At 46.8% G+C, this 20,730-nt stretch overlaps 1 protein-coding gene across 1 annotated transcript in view; it reads left to right on the top strand.

The window, feature by feature from the left end:
• The window catches only part of GPR45 (G protein-coupled receptor 45), an 81,907-nt gene extending 68,619 nt beyond the window's left edge, over positions 1 to 13,288 (top strand). Inside the window, exon 2 of the mRNA XM_045981190.1 lies at positions 9,700 to 13,288. Within this exon, the coding sequence (XP_045837146.1) occupies positions 9,937 to 11,058 (1,122 nt within the window). The 5' untranslated portion in view covers positions 9,700 to 9,936 and the 3' untranslated portion in view covers positions 11,059 to 13,288. The remainder of the gene's footprint in view (positions 1 to 9,699) is intronic.
• The last annotated feature ends 7,442 nt before the right edge of the window (positions 13,289 to 20,730 follow it).

The raw sequence follows: 20,730 nt of genomic DNA, 5'->3' as shown, positions 1-20,730 counted from the left end.
GACACAACACATAAAAAAAAAAAAAATTCTCCACACTATCATTCCTTTGGTGAAGCATGAAATTGCTGTCTGTCACTATCACATAGGGAGAGTCCAATCTTAGAGCACCACAAGGGGGTGGGTGAAGGACTAGCTACTAGCTGGGACTGAAAGGCACGCGGACCCAAAAGGGTGTGTCTTCTACTCAGTGCCCCTTACTCTATGCTCTAGCAGAAGCTTAATCCATGAGGGCCTCTTATCTGCGTGTCACAGTTCTACTCTGATCCAAGAAACAAACCCGTGAATTTGAAATAATGAGAAATGTGGAGTTGATTAATTATTAGTTTATTAATTATTTAGTAATGCCCAGGCATTGCACATGTATTTTAAAATTCTGGGAAGACATAGGTAATTATCCCCATTTCACAGAGCAGAAGACTGAGACACCAAAGTACCGTATCACGCTAATGCAAGCATTTGAGGTCTGCATGAGGGATATCACTCACTTGTAGAATAACACACAAGACTTCTGATTATATAGCTTGCCCTCCAGGAGTTTCGATAACTGGACCCACCACTGAGAGACGAACCCCTTCTGGGCATGCTTGGCTAAATCAAGTTCTAGGCCTATCACATTGGGGACTGGTTGTATCTAAACCGAGGTAACATCATGAATATATCACCACCTGCAGAAACTTTAGGCTAGTTGGCCTGGTGTTCAGTCTCCCAAACTTTTATTTCACCAAATCCCTTCAATTTGAGATGCAGGTGTCGCCCACTATCTGAGAGTAGAGTGCTCCTGTGAAAACTTCCACAAGCCGAAACGGTAGCCAGCCAACCCACGGAATGGGAGAAGATATTCACAAATGACACTACAGACAAAGGGCTGATATCCAAGATCTATAAAGAACTTCTCAAACTCAACACCCAAAAAACAGATAATCGTGTCAACAAATAGGCAGAAGGCATGAACAGACACTTCTCCAAGGAAGGCATACAAATGGCCAGCAGACATATGAAAATATGTTCATCACTAGCCTTCAAGGAAATTCAAATCAAAACCACATTGAGATACCACCTGACACCAGTTAGAATGGCAAAGATTAACAAGACAGGAAACAATAAATGTTGGGGAGGATGTGGAGAAAGGGGAACCCTCTTACACTGTTGGTGGGAATGTAAGTTGGTGCAGCCACTTTGGAAAACAGTGTGGAGATAGAGCTACCCTAGGACCCTACAATTGCACTACTGGGTATTTACCCCAAAGATACAGATGTAGTAAAAAGAAGGGCCACATGTACCCCAATGTTCATAGCAGCAATGGCCACAGTCGCTAAACTGTGGAAAGAGCCAGGATGCCCTTCAATAGACGAATGCATAAAGAAGATGTGGTCCATATATACTAGGGAGTATTATGCCTCCACCAGAAAGTTGCATCAACATGGATGGGACTGGAAGAGATTATGCTGAGTGAAATAAGTCAAAGAGAGAAAGTCAATTATCATATGGTTTCACTTACTTGTGGAACATAAGGAATAGCATGGAGGACATTAGGAGAAGGAAAGAAAAGTGCATTGGGGCAAATCGCAGGGGAAGACAAACCATTAGAGACTGTGGACTCTGAGAAACAAACTGAGGGTTTTGGAGGGGAGGGGCGTGGGGCGATAGGTGAGCCTGGTGGCGGGTATTAAGGAAGGCTCATATTGCATGGAGGGCTGGGTGTTGTACATAAACAATGATTCTTGGAACACTGCATCAAAAACTTATGATGTATTTTATGGTAACTAACATAACACAATAAAAAAAAAGAAAAGAAAAGAAATGGTAGCCAGCAAAGAAGCAACTGCCATTAATTATATGGGGAAAAGAAATTCAGGACTCCCAGACCTAAAAGATAAGCTCTGTTGGGCTTTTCTGATACCCGCAGACACATCTTGCTAGCGGATGCACAGCCTAAATGATGATAAAGCCCAGATGCTCACAGACACGGGTCAGAGTACTGGCAGTGTGATGCCAAGATGCTGAGCATAGATCCCCAGGAAGGAGCTTGGGTGCACACTGTTTCTCTAGCGGCTCCTTGTAAAACTGACGCTGAAGGCTATTGTCACTTCTTGCCCTTTTTTTGGAAAAAGCAAAAATCCTCTTTGGATTTCTTTCAGTTAGTGAAAACCAGGACAAATGTAGGTTGCACCTAAAAGCAAAGTGGTGTACGGAAAACTTTCAAAAACCAGGGGATCCCTTTATCTATAATACCGACCACAAGGAGCTTAGGAAGAAAGACGCTTTCTTGCAAGCGCAGAGGAAGAAGTGGGTCTTGCTAAGTGGAAAGCAGGAAGAGGGCTTTTGAAGAAGAAAAGCAGGAGGTCAAAGGGTGTCCCTGCGGGGTCTCTGGAAGTCTCTGTCAAGTCTAATTCTTGTCTGACTCCCATGTTTTGTTTCTGGTGGAAGGTAAAAGAATGAAGAAAATTCTAGTTTCCTTTTATTGCTTTCGCTCTGGTGCCTTTTACCATGGAAGGAGGGAGTCTGGTGTGGGTCAGTTGTGCTCCTACAGCTCATCTTCAGGCCTCGCCTGCACATACCTCCCCGCTCCCAGGGATGTTCTGCCACGTGATCCTTCGCCATGGCAACAGAGATTCCAGGAGGCGAGGTGTGGCGGGAAGCCACTGCCTCCCCTCCAGCAGGTTCTCCCACCAGTCCATTCACCTTGTATTTATAGCTACAACACTCTTTTTATGGAAATTATTACACATTTGTTTCCCAGAATTAAAAAAAACAACCTGGGCCTGTAAAAAGAACATTTTGTCAAATTGTTGGTTCATTAGCTCCTACATTTTAAAATTTTATTATACTGTTAGGCAATTTTTTTTATTTTATTTAAATTCAATTCAGTTAACATATACTATATTATTAGTTTCAGGGGTAGAATTTAGTGTTTCATCAGTTGCATATAACAAGCTGTGCTCATTACTTCAAGTGCCCTCACTTGCCCATCACCCAAATCCCTCCAGCTTCCCCACCCACCTCCCCTCCAGCAACCCTCAGTTTGTTCTCTACCATTAAGAGTCTCTTATGGTGTGCTTCCCTCTCTCTTTTTGTCTTATTATATTTGTCTTGCCCTTCCCCTATGTTCGTCTCTTTTGTTTCTTAAATTCCACATATGAGTGAAATCATACTGTATTTGTCTTTCTCCAGCTGGCTTATTTTGCTTAGCATAATGCCCTCTTGTTCCATCAACGCCATTGCAAATGGTAAGATTTCATTCTTTTTGATGGATGAGTAATATTCCATTGGATGGATGGATAGATAGATAGACAGACAGACAGACCGACTGACCACATCTTCGTTATCTACTCTTCTACCAATGGACATCTTGGCTCTTTCCATCATTTGGCTATTGGGGACATTGCTGCGATAAACACTGGGGAGCATGTGCCCCTTCAAATCACTATGTTATCACTATGTTTGTATCCTTTGGATAAATACTCAGTAGTGCAATCGCTAAGTCATAGGATAATTCTCTTTTTAACTTTTTGAGGAACCTCCATACTGTTTTCCAGAGTGGCTGCCCCAGCCTGCATTCCCACCAACAGTGTAAGACATTTCCCCCCTCTCCACATCCTCACCAACATCTGTTGTTTCCTGGCTTATTAATTTTAGCCAGTCTCACACGTGTGAGGTGGTATCTCATTGTGGTTTTGATTTGTATTTCCCTGATGCCGAGTGATGTTGAGCATTTTTTCAAGTGTCTATTGGCCATTTGTAAGTCTTCTTTGGAGAAATGTCTATTCATGTCTTCTGCCCATTTCTTGCCTGGACTTTTTGTTTTTGGGGTTTTGAGTTTGATAAGTTCTTTATAGATTTTAGATACTAGCCCTTCATCTGATAAGACATTTGCAAGTATCTTCTCCATTCTGTTGGTTGTCTTCTAATTTGTTGACTGTTTCCTTTGCTGTGCAAAAGGTTTTTAACTGGATGTAGTACCAATAGTTCATTTTTGTCTTTGTTTCCCTTGCCTTTGGAGACGTGTCTAGCAAGACGATGCGGCAGAGGTCACAGAGGTTGCTGCCTATGCTCTCCTCTAGGATTTGGATGGAGTCCTGTCTCACATTGAGGTCTTTCATCCATTTTGAGTTTATTTTTGTGTGTGGTGTAAGAAAATGGTCTAATTTCATTCTTCTGCATGTGGCTGTCCAATTTTCCCCACACCATTTGTTGAAGAGACTGTCTTTTTGCCATTGGGTATTCCTTCCTGCTTTGTTGAAGATTAGTTGACCATAGAGTTAAGGGTCCATTTCTGGGCTCTTTATTCTGTTCCACAGATCTATGTGTCTGTTTTTGTGCCAGTACCATACTGTCTTGATGATTACAGCTTTGTGATACAGCTTGAACTCTGGAATTGAGATGCCTCTAACTTTATTTTCTTTTTCAACATTACTTTGGCTATTTGGGATCTTTTCTAGTTTCACACCAATTTTAGGATTATTTGTTTGAGCTCTGTGAAAAGTGCTGATAGCATTTTGATAAGGATTCATTACACTGAACGTGTAGATTGTTTTGCATAGCATGGACATTTTTACAGTATTTATTCTTCTAATCTATGAGCATGGAATGTTTTTCCATTTCTTCCTGTCTTCCTCAATTTCTTTCATAAGTGTTCTATAGTTTTCAGAGTTCAGATCTTTTGTGTCTTGGTTAGATTTATTTCAGGCATCTTATGGGTTTTGGTGCAATTGTAAATGGGATCGATTCCCTGATTTCTCTTTCTGCTGCTTCATTGCTAGTGTGTTGAAATACAACAGACTTCTGCAGGTTTATTTTATATCATTATTTGGTGACTTAAAATGAAGTACATAAGCAATGATACGTTGTTTAGCAGTTCAAAAGTGTACTCCATCTTATGGAAACATTTGCCAAGCTAAATGAATCCTCTCTCCTGGAAATAACAATGGAGGCAAGGAAAGATGGATTCACATTCCCTCCATCATCCCCTACCCCAAACCTGGCAGCCCAGCACAGAGAGACACCCTGTCTCCATGGGAGGAGAAAAATGAGCACCTGACTTCACCAGGGACCCCCAGTACCATGCCAATTCCTACAGCCCTAGGCGGCTCCAGGGCACCAAGCTCCTAGAGGCTCCTGTGAACTCAGGCTACCTGCTCACCCCAGTGTCAGCTGGCTCCTCTGGCCTAGTAACTCCTGTGGCCTCCAGCTCTCAATCAGCCCAAGCTCTAGGCCAATCACTATGGACTGACCCAGGCCACTGGCCCATCCCAGGACCCACCAGCCCCCATAGACTCAGAGTCTAAACCAGCTCTCACGGACTTAGATTCCTGGCTTACTCTAGCACCACACAGGCCCATGCAGACCCTCTCCAGGTCTGTCCCTGAAGCCCCAGGTCATTGGCCACCCTCATGTCCTCAGCCTTTGGACCAAGCCTGTGAATCCAGACTTGGGGCCCACCTCAGTGATCCCTGGAGCCTGCTTGACCCCTGGGGACCCAGGATCCAGGCCCACCCACACAGACCAGGTCTCAGGCCTATAACTGCAGGCTCAAGGCCCAAGCCTGGCCCATTGTACCCAAGCATCAGGGCTGCTCACCTATTGACCCAGACATCACCAGATGACCCACCCAGAATCTCTAGACCAGCTTGGATGCTGAAGTCAGTCTATAAAGACTACAAGAAGTGCATATTTCCGCAAATGGGCAGACACCAACCCATGACCACAGAGATCATAAAAAATCAAGGAAACATGACAGTAGCCAAAAAAACAAAAACAAAAACACCACCACCTCATAAAGATTTTGAATAGCCAAAGCAATCCTGAGAAAGAAGGTCAAAGCTAAAAACATCACAATTCCTAATTTCAAACGTTATTGAAAGCTATTGTGATCCAAATGATATGGTACTGGCATGACAACAGGTACATACATCAATGGAACAGAATTGAGAGCCCAGAAATAAACCCATACATGTATGGTCTACTAATATTTGACAAGGGATACTTAATGGGGAAAGGATAGTCTCCAATAAATGATGGTGGGAAAACCAGATATTCACAAGCAAAAGAATGAAATTGGACCCCTATCTCACACCACTCAAAAAATTTTACCTGAAATGGATTAAAGGCTTAAATGTAAGACCCAAAACTATTAAACATAGAAAAATGGCTCCTTGACATTGGTCTTGGCAATGATTTCTTGGATATGACATCAACAAGCAACAAAAAAGCAAAAATAAAGAAGCTAGAGGACATCGAGTTAAAAAGCTTCTGCACAGCAAAAGAAACCATCAGCAAAATGAAAAGACAGCCTGCAGAATGGGAAAATACTTGCAAACCATGGATCTGTAAGGGGTTAATATCCAAAATATATAAAGAAATACAACCCAAGAGTGAAAAACAATCCAATGAAAAAAATAGACAAAGGACTTGATTATACATTTCCCCAAAGAAGACGTACCAATGGCCAACAGCTACATGAAAGCAAAAAGCTAAGAATGCAATTAAAAACAAAGGCATAAATATTGATTTGCATTTGGAAATGCAACTCTGATTGGAAACCTGTCATGAACTGAGGTAGGTTTCCCTGTGTTTCTATTTCGTTATACCACACACATGTCACTTTCCTCTACCTCCTCATAGCTACTTACTCTTAGTTTCTGCCTCCTCATAGCTCTGGTTGGCCATACATCAATCAGGCTGTAGATAGCAAGGAGATCAGCCCCTGATTAATAAGGCATTCTTGTCAAAGGAGTAGCCGGGTTCAAGGAGCCAGGAGGGCTGGAGAAGCACCCTGGGCTAGCAGCATCGGGAAGCCCTGTCACCCCTAAGCCTGCAGGTTGAGGCAGGAGCCAGGAGGGTGCTGGGCTGTAGGGCAGACTCCCTAAGAGGCACTGAGAGCTTTGGAGAGGAATAAACCACTGCCAACCACAACCAGGTGGGAGGGGGCCAGAGCAAAAAAGCCCTCCCCTGCCTCCCTTCCCACAGTGGCAAGGGAGAGAGTAGCCAGGAGAACCGGAGAAGCAAAGGCAGAGTATCTCTCATACCTTTGTGGCCTTGAGACTTCTCTCTCTATCCCCTTCTCTTACATCCCTCAAGGCAGCTGCTTTAGTGGCTTAGTAGTTCCTAATTCAGATTTCAGGCTGAGTGAGTGAGAGCATTTGGGCTCTGCTGTCATTGGCCAGGCTATGCATTAGCTGCCGTTGGGTCAGCTGCACGTCCAATCAGCTGTACAAGCACACCTCGGAGATAGTGCTGGTTGGGTTCCAGACTGCTGCCATAGAGCGAACGTCACAATATAGTGAGTCAAATGACTTTTTTGGTTCCCCGGCGCATATAAAAGTTGTGCTTACAGGATGCCTGGGTGGCTCAGTTGGTTGGCCGTCTGCCTTCAGCTCAGGTTGTGGTCCCAGGGTCCTGAGATCGGGTCCCCGTCGTCAAGCTCCTTGCTTGGTGGGGGGTCTCCTTCTCCCTCTTCCTGCTGCTCCCCCTGCTTGTGCTTGCTCTCTCTCTGAAAAAATAAATACATTCTTTAAAAAAAAAAGTTACTAAATTGTAGCCTGTAAGTGTCAAATGGTATTCTATCTTCAAAAAAGCACATGCATACCTTAATTTTAAAATACTTTGCTAAAAAATGCTATCCACCTTCTGAGTTTTCAGCAGTTTGTAATCTTTTTGCTGGTGGAGGGTCTTGCTGCTGATCAGGGTGGTGGTTGCTGAAGGCAGGGGGCTGGGTATGGCCATGTCCTTCTTTCTTTTCTTTCTTCCTTCCTTCCTTTCTTTCCTCCCTCCCTCCCTCTCTCCTTCTTTCTTTGTCTCTCCTTGTCCCCTACCACTGCCACACCGGTCCCTGTAGCAATTTCTTGAAATGAGACAAAGATAACATTTGCCACACAGATCAACTCCTCCTTTCAGGAGTGATTCTCTGTAGCAGGCGAAGCTGTTTGGCAGCAGTTTACCCACAGTAGAACCTCTTCCAGAACTGGAGTCTATCTTCAGACCCTGCCACTGCTTTACTGACGGAGCTCACGCAACAGTCGGAACGCTTGGCTGTCATTGCAACAATCTCCACAGCCTCTTCACCAGGAGGAGATTCCATCTCAAGAAACCACTTTCTTTACTCATCTATAAGAAGCAACTCCTCACACATTAACGTTTTAACATGAGATTGCAGCAGTTCAAATAGAATGATAATGACAAAATTTGAAATAGTGGAAGAATTACCAAAATGTGACACGGTGATGCTAAGAGAGCAAATGCTGTTGGGAAAAGGGTGCTGATAGGCTTGTTCGACCCAGGGTAGCCACACACCGTCAGTTCGTAAACAAACACACAAACAAAATGCAATCATCTGCAAGGCACGGCAAAGGGCAGGGTTGTAAAACAAGGTATGCCTGTGTTGAAAATGCTGAGGGGTGGGGGAACGGGAAATGTATTATGAACAAACACCCTCTCCCTGGGGTACCCAGAGCCGCTGGTCTAGATGCAAATATTACATACATACAAATGAAACAATAGCCATTGTAACATTGTGATTGCTTTTCCTTGGGGCTCCAATGACAACAGTTAACATTTATCGAATACCATCTATGATCTAGGTGTGGTTAAATCACTGTGGGTATTCTCCCATTTCATCTTTGCAGCTCCTCTGTAGTAGGCCTAATTATTACTTATGGGCTACAGACAAGGTGGTCCTATCAGCAGAGGCTCAGCCACCTGCTGGAGGGTGCCCAGGGGTAGATAAGTAGTGGGTGTAGAGTCTACCCAGCCCAGGCAATTTGAGTCCACACGTGGGCTACTGGACACCATTCTTACCCCGCCTATGAGACAAGAAAGAAAAATCAACATTATCTTTTAAAAGAACCTATCTTTAGGGATAGAGTTTCTTCCTTTCCATCAGCATTTCCAAAAGTAATCCTACGGCAAGGCAACACTACTTTAACTTAAGACTTTACTATTAGGGGAAAGTGGGTGAAGGGTATATGAGATCTCGTTGAATTTTTTTCTCTCTCACAACTGCATGTGAATCTACACTTATCTCAAAATAAATTACCAGGGGCTTGGCGGCTCAGTCGGTGAAGCATCTGCCTTCAGCTCAGGTCACTATCCCAGGGGTCTTGGGATCCAACCCCACATCAGGCTCCCTGCTCAGCGGGAAGCCTGCTTCTCCCTCTCCCTCTGCCTGTGGCTCCCACTGCTTGTTTTCTCTCTCTGTGTCAATTAAATAAATAAAATCTTAAAAAAAAAAAGTTAAAAATACTGTAGCAACATCATCAACTTCCATGTATTTATGAACTTCAACTCAACATTGGGCATCTTCTCTGTGCCAGACACCGTTCTAAGTGCTGGGGATACAGCAGAGAGCAAGATACACAAAAATCCCTACCCTCAAGCAGCTGGCATGCTAAAGGAACTTGGCTTATCCAAAGTTTCATTTGGTCACGTTCTTTACAATAAAATGTATCAAATGCATGCTCATTAAATAAATATGGACTACAGAGTATTCCCTTCCTCATCCCACCACAAAGTAGGTCTGATGGGATTTCCCTGGGCTACTCGACAAAGCACACAGTATTTGCGACTTCCAAGCTTTATCCCAAATAAGTCATTCTTTCTCTCCACCGCCATGTTTATAATACCTATAAAATCTAAACACTGCTGTGTGCAAAACGTGCTTGGAAAGTCTCACTCCCTTCTCTCCCCTCCTCCTCTCTGCTCTAGGCTACGGAGAGCATCCAAGCCGGAAGCTGCAGACACAGTCAGTTGTCTGCAGAGGATGACGCTGTGATCCATGAATTGCAAATCCTGGTTACCGCTCCCAAAGAAAGACTTCTGCTCACCACCATTCCCATGCCCTAGAGATCCCAGACATGCAACCGGCAGACAGAAAATGGCAGGCACCGAAGCGCTGAGGGGAGTCCTTCCAGTCCTTTCCGTCTGGGCTCCAAGTTTTTTTCCATGATGGCCTGCAACAGCTCCACCACTGAGACTTACCAGTACTTGCTGCTGAATGGGAGCAACGTGTCGGCCTCTGGGGTCACCACACCCCCCGCCCCCCTCAGGATATCCTTGGCAATAATCATGATGCTAATGATCGTGGTGGGATTCCTCGGCAATTCTGTGGTCTGCATCATCGTGTACCAGCGGCCAGCCATGCGTTCCGCCATCAATCTGCTGCTGGCCACGCTGGCCTTCTCCGACATCATGCTGTCCTTATGCTGCATGCCCTTCACGGCTGTCACCCTGATCACGGTCCACTGGCACTTTGGGGATTACTTCTGCCGGCTCTCAGCCACCCTGTACTGGTTTTTTGTCCTGGAGGGCGTGGCCATCCTGCTCATCATCAGTGTGGACCGCTTCCTCATCATCGTCCAACGCCAGGACAAGCTGAACCCGCGGCGGGCCAAGAGGATCATCGCCGTTTCCTGGGCGCTGTCGTTCTGCGTGTCCGCGCCCTCGCTGGCGGGCCGGACGTTCATGGAGGTGCCCGCGCGGGCCCCGCAGTGCGTACTGGGCTACACGGAGTTCCCGGCGGAGCGCGCCTACGTGGTGGCGCTGATGGTGGCTGTGTTCTTCGTGCCCTTCGGCGTCATGCTGTGCTCCTACCTGTGCATTCTGCACACGGTCCGCAAGAACGTCATCCGCGTGCACAACGAGTCCGACAGCCTGGACCTCAGACAGCTCACCAGGGCTGGCCTGCGGAGGCTGCAGCGGCAACAGCAGGTCAGCTTGGACTTGAGCTTCAAGACCAAGGCCTGCACCACCATCCTGATCCTCTTCGTGGGCTTCTCGCTCTGCTGGCTGCCGCACTCGGTCTACAGCCTGCTGTCGGTGTTCAGCCGGGGCTTCTACTGCAGCTCCTCCTTCTACACCACCAGCTCCTGCGTCCTGTGGCTCAGCTACCTCAAGTCCGTCTTCAACCCCATCGTCTACTGCTGGAGAATCAAAAAATTCCGCGAGGCCTGCATTGAGCTGCTGCCCCAGACCGTCCAAATCCTCCCCAAAGTGCCTGAGCGGATCCGGAGGAGAATCCAGCCCAGCACAGTCTACGTGTGCAATGAAAACCAGTCCGCTGTTTAGGAGGATGCCCGCCAGGAGGAGCCCCGCGTGCTAGTTCCCCGCAGGAAGGAGCTCATGCGCCCTTCTGCTCTGAGTCCTGGCGGCGCTGGTAGTAGTCTGCATTTTTGGTGGCCCTCCCTGTAAGCACAAATGTACCATCTGTTCCCGGATGGGTTGCAGCTCCCAGGTTTGCAAGATGAATTATTTTTGTTTCTCACTGGAGAAAAGCTGTTTTGGGGTCTGATGGAAAGTGGAAGGTAGTTGAGATAAAGTGGGAATGGGGTAGTCACATGGGGGCAGAAAGTTAGGGAGAAGGCAGGGAGACTGAGTATGGGGCTGGAGAAAGGCTCAAAAGAGCTGCTTGTGCACCTGCTTGCGAGCAGCCCTGTGGGGACTGCTCTGAGATGGGAAACCCAGAAGGGATCATCTCATGGGTTACCACTCCTTTCGTTTGACGCCAGCCTTCTTCATAGGTATTTGTTTGTGGAGCATGGGAAACACACAAGGCTCTTGATGTTGGTCGGGTGTGCCTTTCTGATCATGCACAATCTTCCTTTCGATAAACCAAAATCGCACCAGGAAGTAAAGTGAGCCCCTGGGCTTTTCAGTTGCTCAGTGGGACACATGGAAGGTGTCCATGGCTCAAAGCCCAGAGAATGATCAGGGGTAGCTCAGCTGAAATGAGAAGCCCACCCAAGTGGTCCTGCAGGTATCCAACCACTTCTCCCTAGCCTAACCCTGTCTCCGGGCCCTGAAGCCCTCCCTGTGGGCCATGACAGTCCCTCTGCCCCTTCTCTCTTTCCCTCCACTGTTCCCCATGCCTCCCTTTGTTTCATGCCATCCAGCCCATGCACAGAAGAAACCCATTCTTTCTGTAATTCATCTTTTCAGTAAGTATCCATAGTGACTTGTTCTCAGTTTCAGAAGAGGTCAATGGGCTTGGTTTATGTTTTCTCCCAAGTGCCCAAGGCTGCTGTCTTGGTGAGCTGCTGCATGGACTTCAGCACAGGGGCTAGAGTGGAGGGCATCATAAACACCCAACCTCCTGAGCTCTGGGCGGTTCCCCACTGAGCTCTGCCTTCCTCCTACCTCATTCAGATCCGCAGTCTGACTGCTGCTGTCCAGGCCACCTGCCCGAACCTGGGGCTTGCAACCCCAGCTGGGACCAGGAGCCCAGGACTAAAGCTGCCTGGAGGGGACCTTTCTGCTTGTGCTATCCACTTGGCCACTGTGCCCAGGGACACCCATCACCATCAGGAGCTTCTGAAGTCAGGGGATGATTTTCAAGTTCAGGCATGCCCCTGAGGCCACTGAGTTCTCGTTACAGTTTCAGATCTGAAGAGAGTGGGAAATTCAAGGAGATTCCAAAAATCTGATTGCAAGTCTAACTCTGTTAGGGGCTAGTCCTGTGAACTTGTTCATTTCACCACACCACCCGGCGAGGGTCTCAGTTTCCCCAATTGCCAAGGAAGGAAGGAGGTCCAGATAAGTGCAATGTCCCTGTTTCACAGATGCTCAGATTCTAAGTGTGTCTGTTTCCTTTCCTACGTGGACTCAGCAGATCCCCTGTGTGTGTTTGTTTATCCATGCAATGAGCTTTTATTAAGTGCCTAGTAGATGCAAGGCACTGTGGGAATAGTGACGAATAATGCATGGGTTGTGACAAAAAGCAGTTGTCCAGCGTATTTCAGGATAATCGTTACTTGAATTTGGTCTAACAGCACAGAAGGTCTCTTTTTTCTCTTTTCTCATTTCTTTTCCAAGACTGTTAAGAGGCCAACTCTCCATTCTATTGCTCTTTTCCTGCAGTACCAGTGACAGAGGGAAAGAAAGAGAACATGATTTACATTAACCTAAGCCCTGAGGAAGGTCTGTTAAGGAAATAATTGCCACTTTCTCACCAACTCCCCCACCCATTTATATGCAGACGAGAGCACAGGAGAGAGAGAGAGAAAGAACGCACATGAAGACTGGCAGTTGGCATGTGACTGATTGACGTGGGTCCGGTCAACTCCGTGTCCCTAGTGCATCAGGCAGGGCCAGGTTTTGCCTTCAGCTCCCTCAAGACGAGTTGCTTGGTTTCAGTGGTGTCCAGAAGCACAGTCAGACCACCCCGGGTAACAGGCCCTTGGGCCCTCCCCTCTGGTGGGAGCTTAAGAGCATGTTCTTCAGGAGCAAAAAAGAAATCACAAGCTGAATGATTGAAGGTATCCAAATTTCTGTCAGCCAGTGTTACATGCTGTATGTTGGACAGTCGTATATATGTTCTAAAGTAATAATTTTGTATATATTTTAAATAAAGTATTATTGCTCTTTCAGTGTACAAGGCTATGTTCTTACCAAAATTAACACCAAGCCGGTGAAGGGTAAGCCACAAATCTGGTATCTAACACCTCCTAGGACAAAACAACTTTAGGAAATCTAGAACTTGATGTTAGTAACCAAGCTGGAATGACCACAGGAAGTTAATATGACAATGGGGAGACTACTTGAACAATGGGGGGTCACAACCAGGGCGCCCACTTTTGAAAACAATCATGGCCCCACTAAGTAACTCCAGCCAGTTAGTCTTCACCTCTCACTTCCCGCCTGCCACCTTCAGAGCGCTCTCCAGCCTCCCCGAATCTCTAACGAGCTTTGCTTTCCTAAGACCGCGCACAGCTACCAAGTTCTCATCTCCTTCCCTGAGGTTTGCAGGGAAAGTGGTGCTTGTTGGTTTTTGATTTACATCTTCTCTTTAGCCCTGCGGCACCTGACTTTTTTTTTCTGTGGGGCCTGGGTAGCTACTATGGTAATAACTGTTCCAGAAGCGATGTGGGAGAGCCTCACCCCAGAAAGTGAGACACAAATAAGCCTCAGAAGTGTTATCTGAATCCTGACTACCCCTAAAAATCCACTACCTTCTTGTCTTGAATCTTGATTCCTGTTGCTGGGACGAAATGAAAGCAAAGTTTCTCTAGGTCATTCTGACAACCAAGCCGAGCAATGAAATTCTAGATCAATTCCTACTTGGCTATTTCGACCCCTGGGACTATCTTCCCCAACATGAATTACAGCACATGCTGCTTTGGACTAAAAACCCCACTTTGGGGACTCCTGGGTGGTTCAGTGTCTGCCTTTGGCTCAGGTGATGAACTTAGAGCCATTAAATCAAGCCCCGCCTCGGGCTCTGCCTGAGGCTCTCTCTGTGCTCCTACACACTCTCTCTTTCTTTCTCAAAAATAAATAAATAAGTAAATAAAATCTTTAAAACAGTAACTTTGTTTCCCTCTCGTTGAGGTCCACATCAGCGAGGTGGGCTCTCCACTCATGGGGTTGCTCCACTCATGGGGTTGCTCCACTCAGGTTCCTTTCATGCAGTTTCCCATTAACTCTCCAGGGCACCGTCTTCCTCTTTGTGGTGCATTTTGGCTGTGGCCACGGCTGTGTTTGGCTCCTCAGGAAAGGAAAGCTGGGACACGACACACCCACACTCCCCCGGTCTTCCGCAGCCAGGAGCTGAGTCACGTGACCACAGCCAGCTGCAAAGGAGGCTGGGAAATGGAGGCTGGGTGGGAGCAGGGGGGAAATGGAGTCCCCATCCGGGGAACCTGTGATCACTTACAGCTTTCTTAGCCCGGAAGGGGAGAGGACTTGGTGGATTCCCAGCAGTTTCTGCCAAAAACCAAGATTTTGAAAAACAAGGGATCCTAGCAGACATACCAATTCTGAAATCCTAAGCACAAATTTCATAAGGGAGCCTTGCTCCTTGTAAAATAAACACCCCCTTGGCCATCAACCCAAGAGGGTGCCTCTTCACCTCTAGCCCTCAACAGACAGGGACCCACATCTGCAGAGAAAAACTGCACGCATTTATGCCTGGGCTAAGAGTTAAAGCCGCCACACTTAATCTTTGAGACGCAGAAGAAGGGAAACAAAGTTTAGCCATTTGAAAATTGCAGTCACAAAGAAATGAATTCGGCCTAGATTTTTTTTTTAAATTACTATTTAAAACAACAGTCAACAGTGATTGAAACCAACTCTGCCCAAGAATTTAATGTTCAAGGCAAGAGTATAATTTCAAGGTTTTGCCTATGGTACGGAGGAGACAGGTTCCCTCCGCATGGCAAGGTGGACCACCAGGCAGTGTGGGAGGGGGCTCAGGCCAGGCTGCGGCAATTTAACTATTCATGAAAAGGGAGGGCGTGGCGGCCCCCAGCTGGGAGGTTAACATCTGGATTCTGCAACAATAAAGAGGTTTGAAGGCAAAGGCAAAGTGTGCGCGTGTCTGCGTGTGTGCACACGTGCACCCGCCTAATTTCGGGCTGGCGTCCCGGGTTCCTTCAGCAGACCCTTGCTGCCCACCTTCTGCTCTCTTGTCTTTCATCTTGGAGAAGCAGGGGACAGGTGTTCTAGGGACAAGAGGTTTGCCCGAGATTGCCCGACTTAGCCAACCCGGAGGGGCTGCGGCACAGATTTTTTTCTTTTTTCTCATTAGTCTGATAACAACGGGAATTACTTACCTGTAGGACCAGAACTTTACCTTTTTGCGATCAAGATCTGAGGACACTAATAAGCAAGTTCAGCCTTCTGAGGTGCTCCGATAAATGCCTGAAGTTCCCCCAAGGCCCAGGTGGGTAGAACAGAGAGATCCCTTGCTCTGGACCTGTGCGTTGTACCCTCTCTGTGCTTCCGGCAATGGCTATGCTTTTGCCAGTCATTGCAGTTGAGAGGGAAAATAGCCAAGCTCACTTCTGGAAGCGTTTATTTTTTAGAAGATTTTATTTATTTATTTGAGAGAGAGAACAAGCAGGGAGGGGAGAGGCAGAGGGAGAGGGAGGAGCAGGCGGACACACAGGGCTCTTGATCTCAGGGATCTGAGATCACGGCCTGAGCCGATGAAAGGCAGACGCTTAACTGCGTGAGCCACCCAGGAGCCTCTGGAAGCCTTTTTAACACAGGTTTGCTGCTCCCTATTAACTGTCCTTTGTGGGGACTGTATTTCTTATTTCTCCCCTCATTAAAGTGCCACTGCCCTATTTCCTGGTCACAGTATTTTGCTGTACTGTCATGAAGTCTTACAGTGTTTTATTAAACCATGAAGAGAGTGTCACTCACCTCGCCATAAAAGACAAACAAGACTGAACAATTTCAAATATGCATACGGAAAAATGGAAAGCTGAGTTTGCTTTCGAAGTGTGAACAGAGGCAACGGGCAAACATTATGGGGAAAGAGGAGGCTCTTTCCCAAGGCTTCCCGGATTTTCTGGAATTTGCTGGGCCTCTCTGGAAGCAGTCAGTCCAGGCTATTCAGAATGTGCCTCCTCCCTTGCGGGGAGCCCTGGGGCTTCTGACATGCATCCAGCTAAGACCTGCACTTTGGAGGTAGGTACTTCTGGACTTCACTCAGCCCAGATGAGACTCCTACCTGTTTCCCCTAGTCCCTTGCGTGGTGATGCTGCCCCACAAGATTTTGCCACAAGGAGTCCGATCTCTGTTACACTTCGTACAAGCCTCTTCTGTCTACAGGTTCTCTTCATTCCCTGGACCAGTCCTCCAGTTTTCTTGGATCTTCCCTTCTCCTTCTGATAATGCCATAAGGAGACACAGGTAAGCTTTTAATTAGATATGAGGGGACACTAATTCATTAAGGTGTTTTTTTTTTTTTAAGATTCTATTTATTTATTTATTTGAAAGTGAGAGAGAGGGAAAGAGAGTAAGCATGAGTCTCAAGGGGCAGAGACAGAGAGACAGGGACAAGCAGACTCCCTGAAGAGCAGGAAGCCCAACTTGCGGATCGATCCCAGGACCCTGAAATCAGGACCTGAGCCAAAGGCAGATGTTTAGCTGACTGAGCCACCAAGGCACCCCTAAAATTTAGATTTAGATGTAAAAGAATGGTATATTCTCCATCCTCATGAATGAATGATATCTAGTCTTAAGAAAAGTTGTAAAGAGAAGGGTGCCTGGGTGGCTTAGTCAGTTAAGCGTTTGACTTGATTTTGGGTCAGGTCACAATCTCAAGGTCGTGAGACTGAGCCCCACATCGGGCTTAACACTGGGCATGGAACCTACTTAAGATTCTCTCTGCCTCCCTCTCTCTCTCTCCTCCACTCCCAAACACTCTCTCTCTCTAAAAAACAAAATTGTAAAGATCATATCTACTAATTTTTTAAATTATAGATTTTTTAAATTATAATTTGCTGCTTATACAAATGAAAACAATAATTGGATTTGTCAACCCCAAAACAAAGAAAATGGAACGTTTTCTAAACTTTCATAATAAAAAGCCACAATTGTATTTGTATGTAAGAAATATTAAAAAATGTGTATTTCCTTTTGCAAAGTTCAGATCATGCTAAACCACACCACAACTTCATAGCCTAGTTTTTTCGTTGTTTTTTTTTTTTTTTTTTAACTTTGTTTTTGTTTTTTCAAAGTGCTTTCTGGTGGCTGGAAGTCTTCCATTGTGTGGATGTACCACAAGCTAAGTAACTGAAGTACTCTCTGTTTTTTGTGTACTTTTCCCCCACTTTTCATAATCTTTTAAACAACTCTGTAATGAACATTCTTGGCATAAATTTCTCTGCCGAGAAATTAGATAGATAGATAGATGATAGATAGATAGATTGATTGATTGATTTTGAGGCAGTCTGTGGAAATTTACTCTTTCATCAGTTGTGCTTACGAATTACCAACAACTTGAGGGCGCCTGGGTGGCTCAGTCAGTCAAGCATCCGCCTTCGGCTCAGGTCATGATCCCAGGTCCCGGGATTGATCCTCATGTGGGGCTCCCTGCTCCGAAGGGAGTCTGCTTGTCCCTCTCCCTCTGCTCCTCCCACTTCTGCCTCTCCTCTCTCTGTTTGTGCTTTGCCTCTCACTTTCTCTCTAATAAATAAATACAAATCTGAAAAAAAAAAAGAATTACCAACAACTTGAGAAAGTGTATGGGCAGGTCATGAAGCACTTCCCATTAACCACTAATGGGCCCTCTGCCAACAAGCCAGGCAGAGACCCCTTTGGGCCTCCAGTGAGAACGTGAATTGGGTCATTGAGGTTTCAGGGGGAGAAAACAGGAAGCCATTGTGACTGAGGAGGCATTGTACGAGAGCTCCACAGTTTTGGAAAAGCTAAAGGCCAATTACTATATATTCACTGATTACCTATAGAATGGAGTCCCAGAAATAATTGTTTCAGATAGTACACCTTCCAGAAACCTGGGCTGAGAGGACTATCTGTGGCAAGGGCAGGCCAGGTGGAGTCAGCCAGCCCTTCAAACACAGCAGCGGTCTGGCTGGTGGGCTGGTCCCAGGAAGCGTTTCCAGACCATTCTATTTTCCGTGTCTCCACTTCTGCGACCTTTTCTACCCTGCTGTTCAAAGCGTATTAAGTGTTTAAGTCCAATTCCCTGACCTGGGCAGCAGAGTAGAATATAATTGTGGCTGCGCTGGTGGCCTGATCCAAAGGACGTATTAGCCATTTCTCTCATTTTCTGTCCTGCGATTCTTTGACGTTGCGGCCTTGCCACCCATGGACAGAATGCCACTCCCAGGGCCAGCTAATTCCTAGAGAGAGTATATAGCTCGCCTACCAGCGCATTGCGCAAATAGGAGACCCCAGTCCAGGGCCCACACCCACCACCTCGTCTGAGGCTCCCATGCTCTCAGCCACTATCCATCTCCTTTGCTGGGGACTGGGGCCTGGGACTAGACAACCAGGGACGGCCTCTACACACCCCAGAGCCTGTTGAAATCATTCCAACTACCCACCCCTAAGCCCGTTTCCCCTGCCACACCTATTCCTTCCCTGGGAAACCGCAGAAAAAGACTCTTGCACACATACCCATCCTCTCCCTGTGCTACCTGATTCTGATCCCCTCCCCAGGATTCCTTGTGCTGGTCCTACGGCACGGCCCCTCCTCTTGGGACCTGAGCAGAAGAACTGTCTTTTCAACAGCAATCCTCTCCTGGTCTGCGGGCTTTCCGATACCTTGACGTGTCTATTAATACACATTTTAAAGCAAAGGATTCTTCAAATAAACTGGCTAACACAGTTTGTATTGTGTCTTTCTGTTGGGGGGGGGGGCGCGGGATGTTCCTTTCCTTGAGATTAAAAACTATGTAAAGATGAAGAGGCAAAAATCCTAGGTGCAGCTGTTGCCCATGGCTGCCCCGGCGGGTGGGGACAGTGGGTCATCCCACAGCACAAGCACTGTGTTTTTCCTTCTGCCCAGAAGCAGGCTGAAGCCTCAGCCCCTCCCCCGGCCTCATCCATCCCCACCCCTGCCTGCTCTCCAGACTGCAGTCAAACTGAGTCTCTGCTTTCAAGGGGCTACCATCCTACTCACTTCAGGGCTTGGCTCTGCTCTTCCCTCTGCCGGGAGCACTTCCTTTCCGAGGGCTCCTCGTCTGTGCTGTGGGTGTACCCGCATTGTCTCCTCTTGGCCCTTGTCCCACTGCGCTGTCTTTATCTCTAAGGTGAGCTCTAGCAGGGCCCGACCAGATGTGTCTTTTTGAATGTTTTTTGTTTAAAGATTTATTTAACAGAGAGACAGCACGCACATGCATGCGAGCAGGGGGAGGGGGTGCGAGAGAGGGAGACAAGCAGCCTCCCTGCTGAGTGCTGAGCCCAAAGTGGGGCTCGACCCCAGGACCCCGAGATCATGACCTGAGCCGAAACCAAAAAATCGGAGGCTTAATGGACTAAGCCACCCAGGTGCCCCTTTCTCACCGTTTTATCCACAGAACTTAGCACAATACCTGTCACATAGCAGTCTTCCAGCCTATGCTTGCGGGATGAAGGAAAGATTGAATATATGACTAAATGAAAGCATGAACTGAAACATGAAAAACCACATTAAATTGGCATCAAATCAATTTCTGGTAACGCGAGTCTTTCAGCCCCCTCCGCTGCTTTTCTCTACGGCAAGGTTGGTTCTAGTTCTGCAGTTGTTTGAACAGGAGAGTAACGTGCAGCTAGTCACAGTGGCAGTGGCTGCCCCGGGAGGGACGGTAGCCGTTTGGCACGGAGGACAGCTCTAGCCAGCTCCCCTGCAGCCAGCCAGCCATCCTCCCGTCCCCTGGATGGCATCCAGGCACAGCCCCTGTCGGGTTGGGAATAGCTGACCTTCCGTCAGCTGCGAAGAAGCAGCTCATTTTCCAGTATTTCCAGCAACACGAGGTATCTGGAAATTCTATCAGTAGGGGCACAAATCGGAATGTGGCACAGCACCGGCAGGATACCAGCGTTCAAGCATGTGAGACCGCCCTTATGGGAGCAGAGACGATGCTCACACACTCGACTGGGCTTCGTTGTCTTTCCTTGTTGACAAGATCTGTGCTGATTTTGGACTCATTTTCAAAGGTCCCCCATAAGGCCATCTGGAAGCTCTGTGCGTGGATCTGTTTTAACCCAGTGGGAGAGAGTAGGACAACAGACAACTTTTCGATGGTTGGTACAGGGTTATATCTTACATGTTGATGAGAATAATGTGATGCATAAACAATGAATCTTGGAACACTAAGAAAATAAAGTCGAAAAAAGAATAATATAAAGTAGCAATTCTAATTTTATATAAAATACATATCAGCAGATGGCCTACGTACGCATGCTTTGTGCAAGTAAGTATACTGTATAAAAGCTGTGAAACTGAGTACTGCTCGGCCTTAAAAACGAAGAAGATACTGATATATGCTACATGGGCGACTTTTGAGG

Source organism: Meles meles, chromosome 16, assembly GCF_922984935.1.
Source record: "Meles meles chromosome 16, mMelMel3.1 paternal haplotype, whole genome shotgun sequence".
In the NCBI taxonomy this organism is placed as follows: Eukaryota; Metazoa; Chordata; class Mammalia; order Carnivora; family Mustelidae; genus Meles; species Meles meles.
Note: the sequence above shows the minus strand (reverse complement) of the source record. Positions and strands in the feature narration are given on the sequence as shown.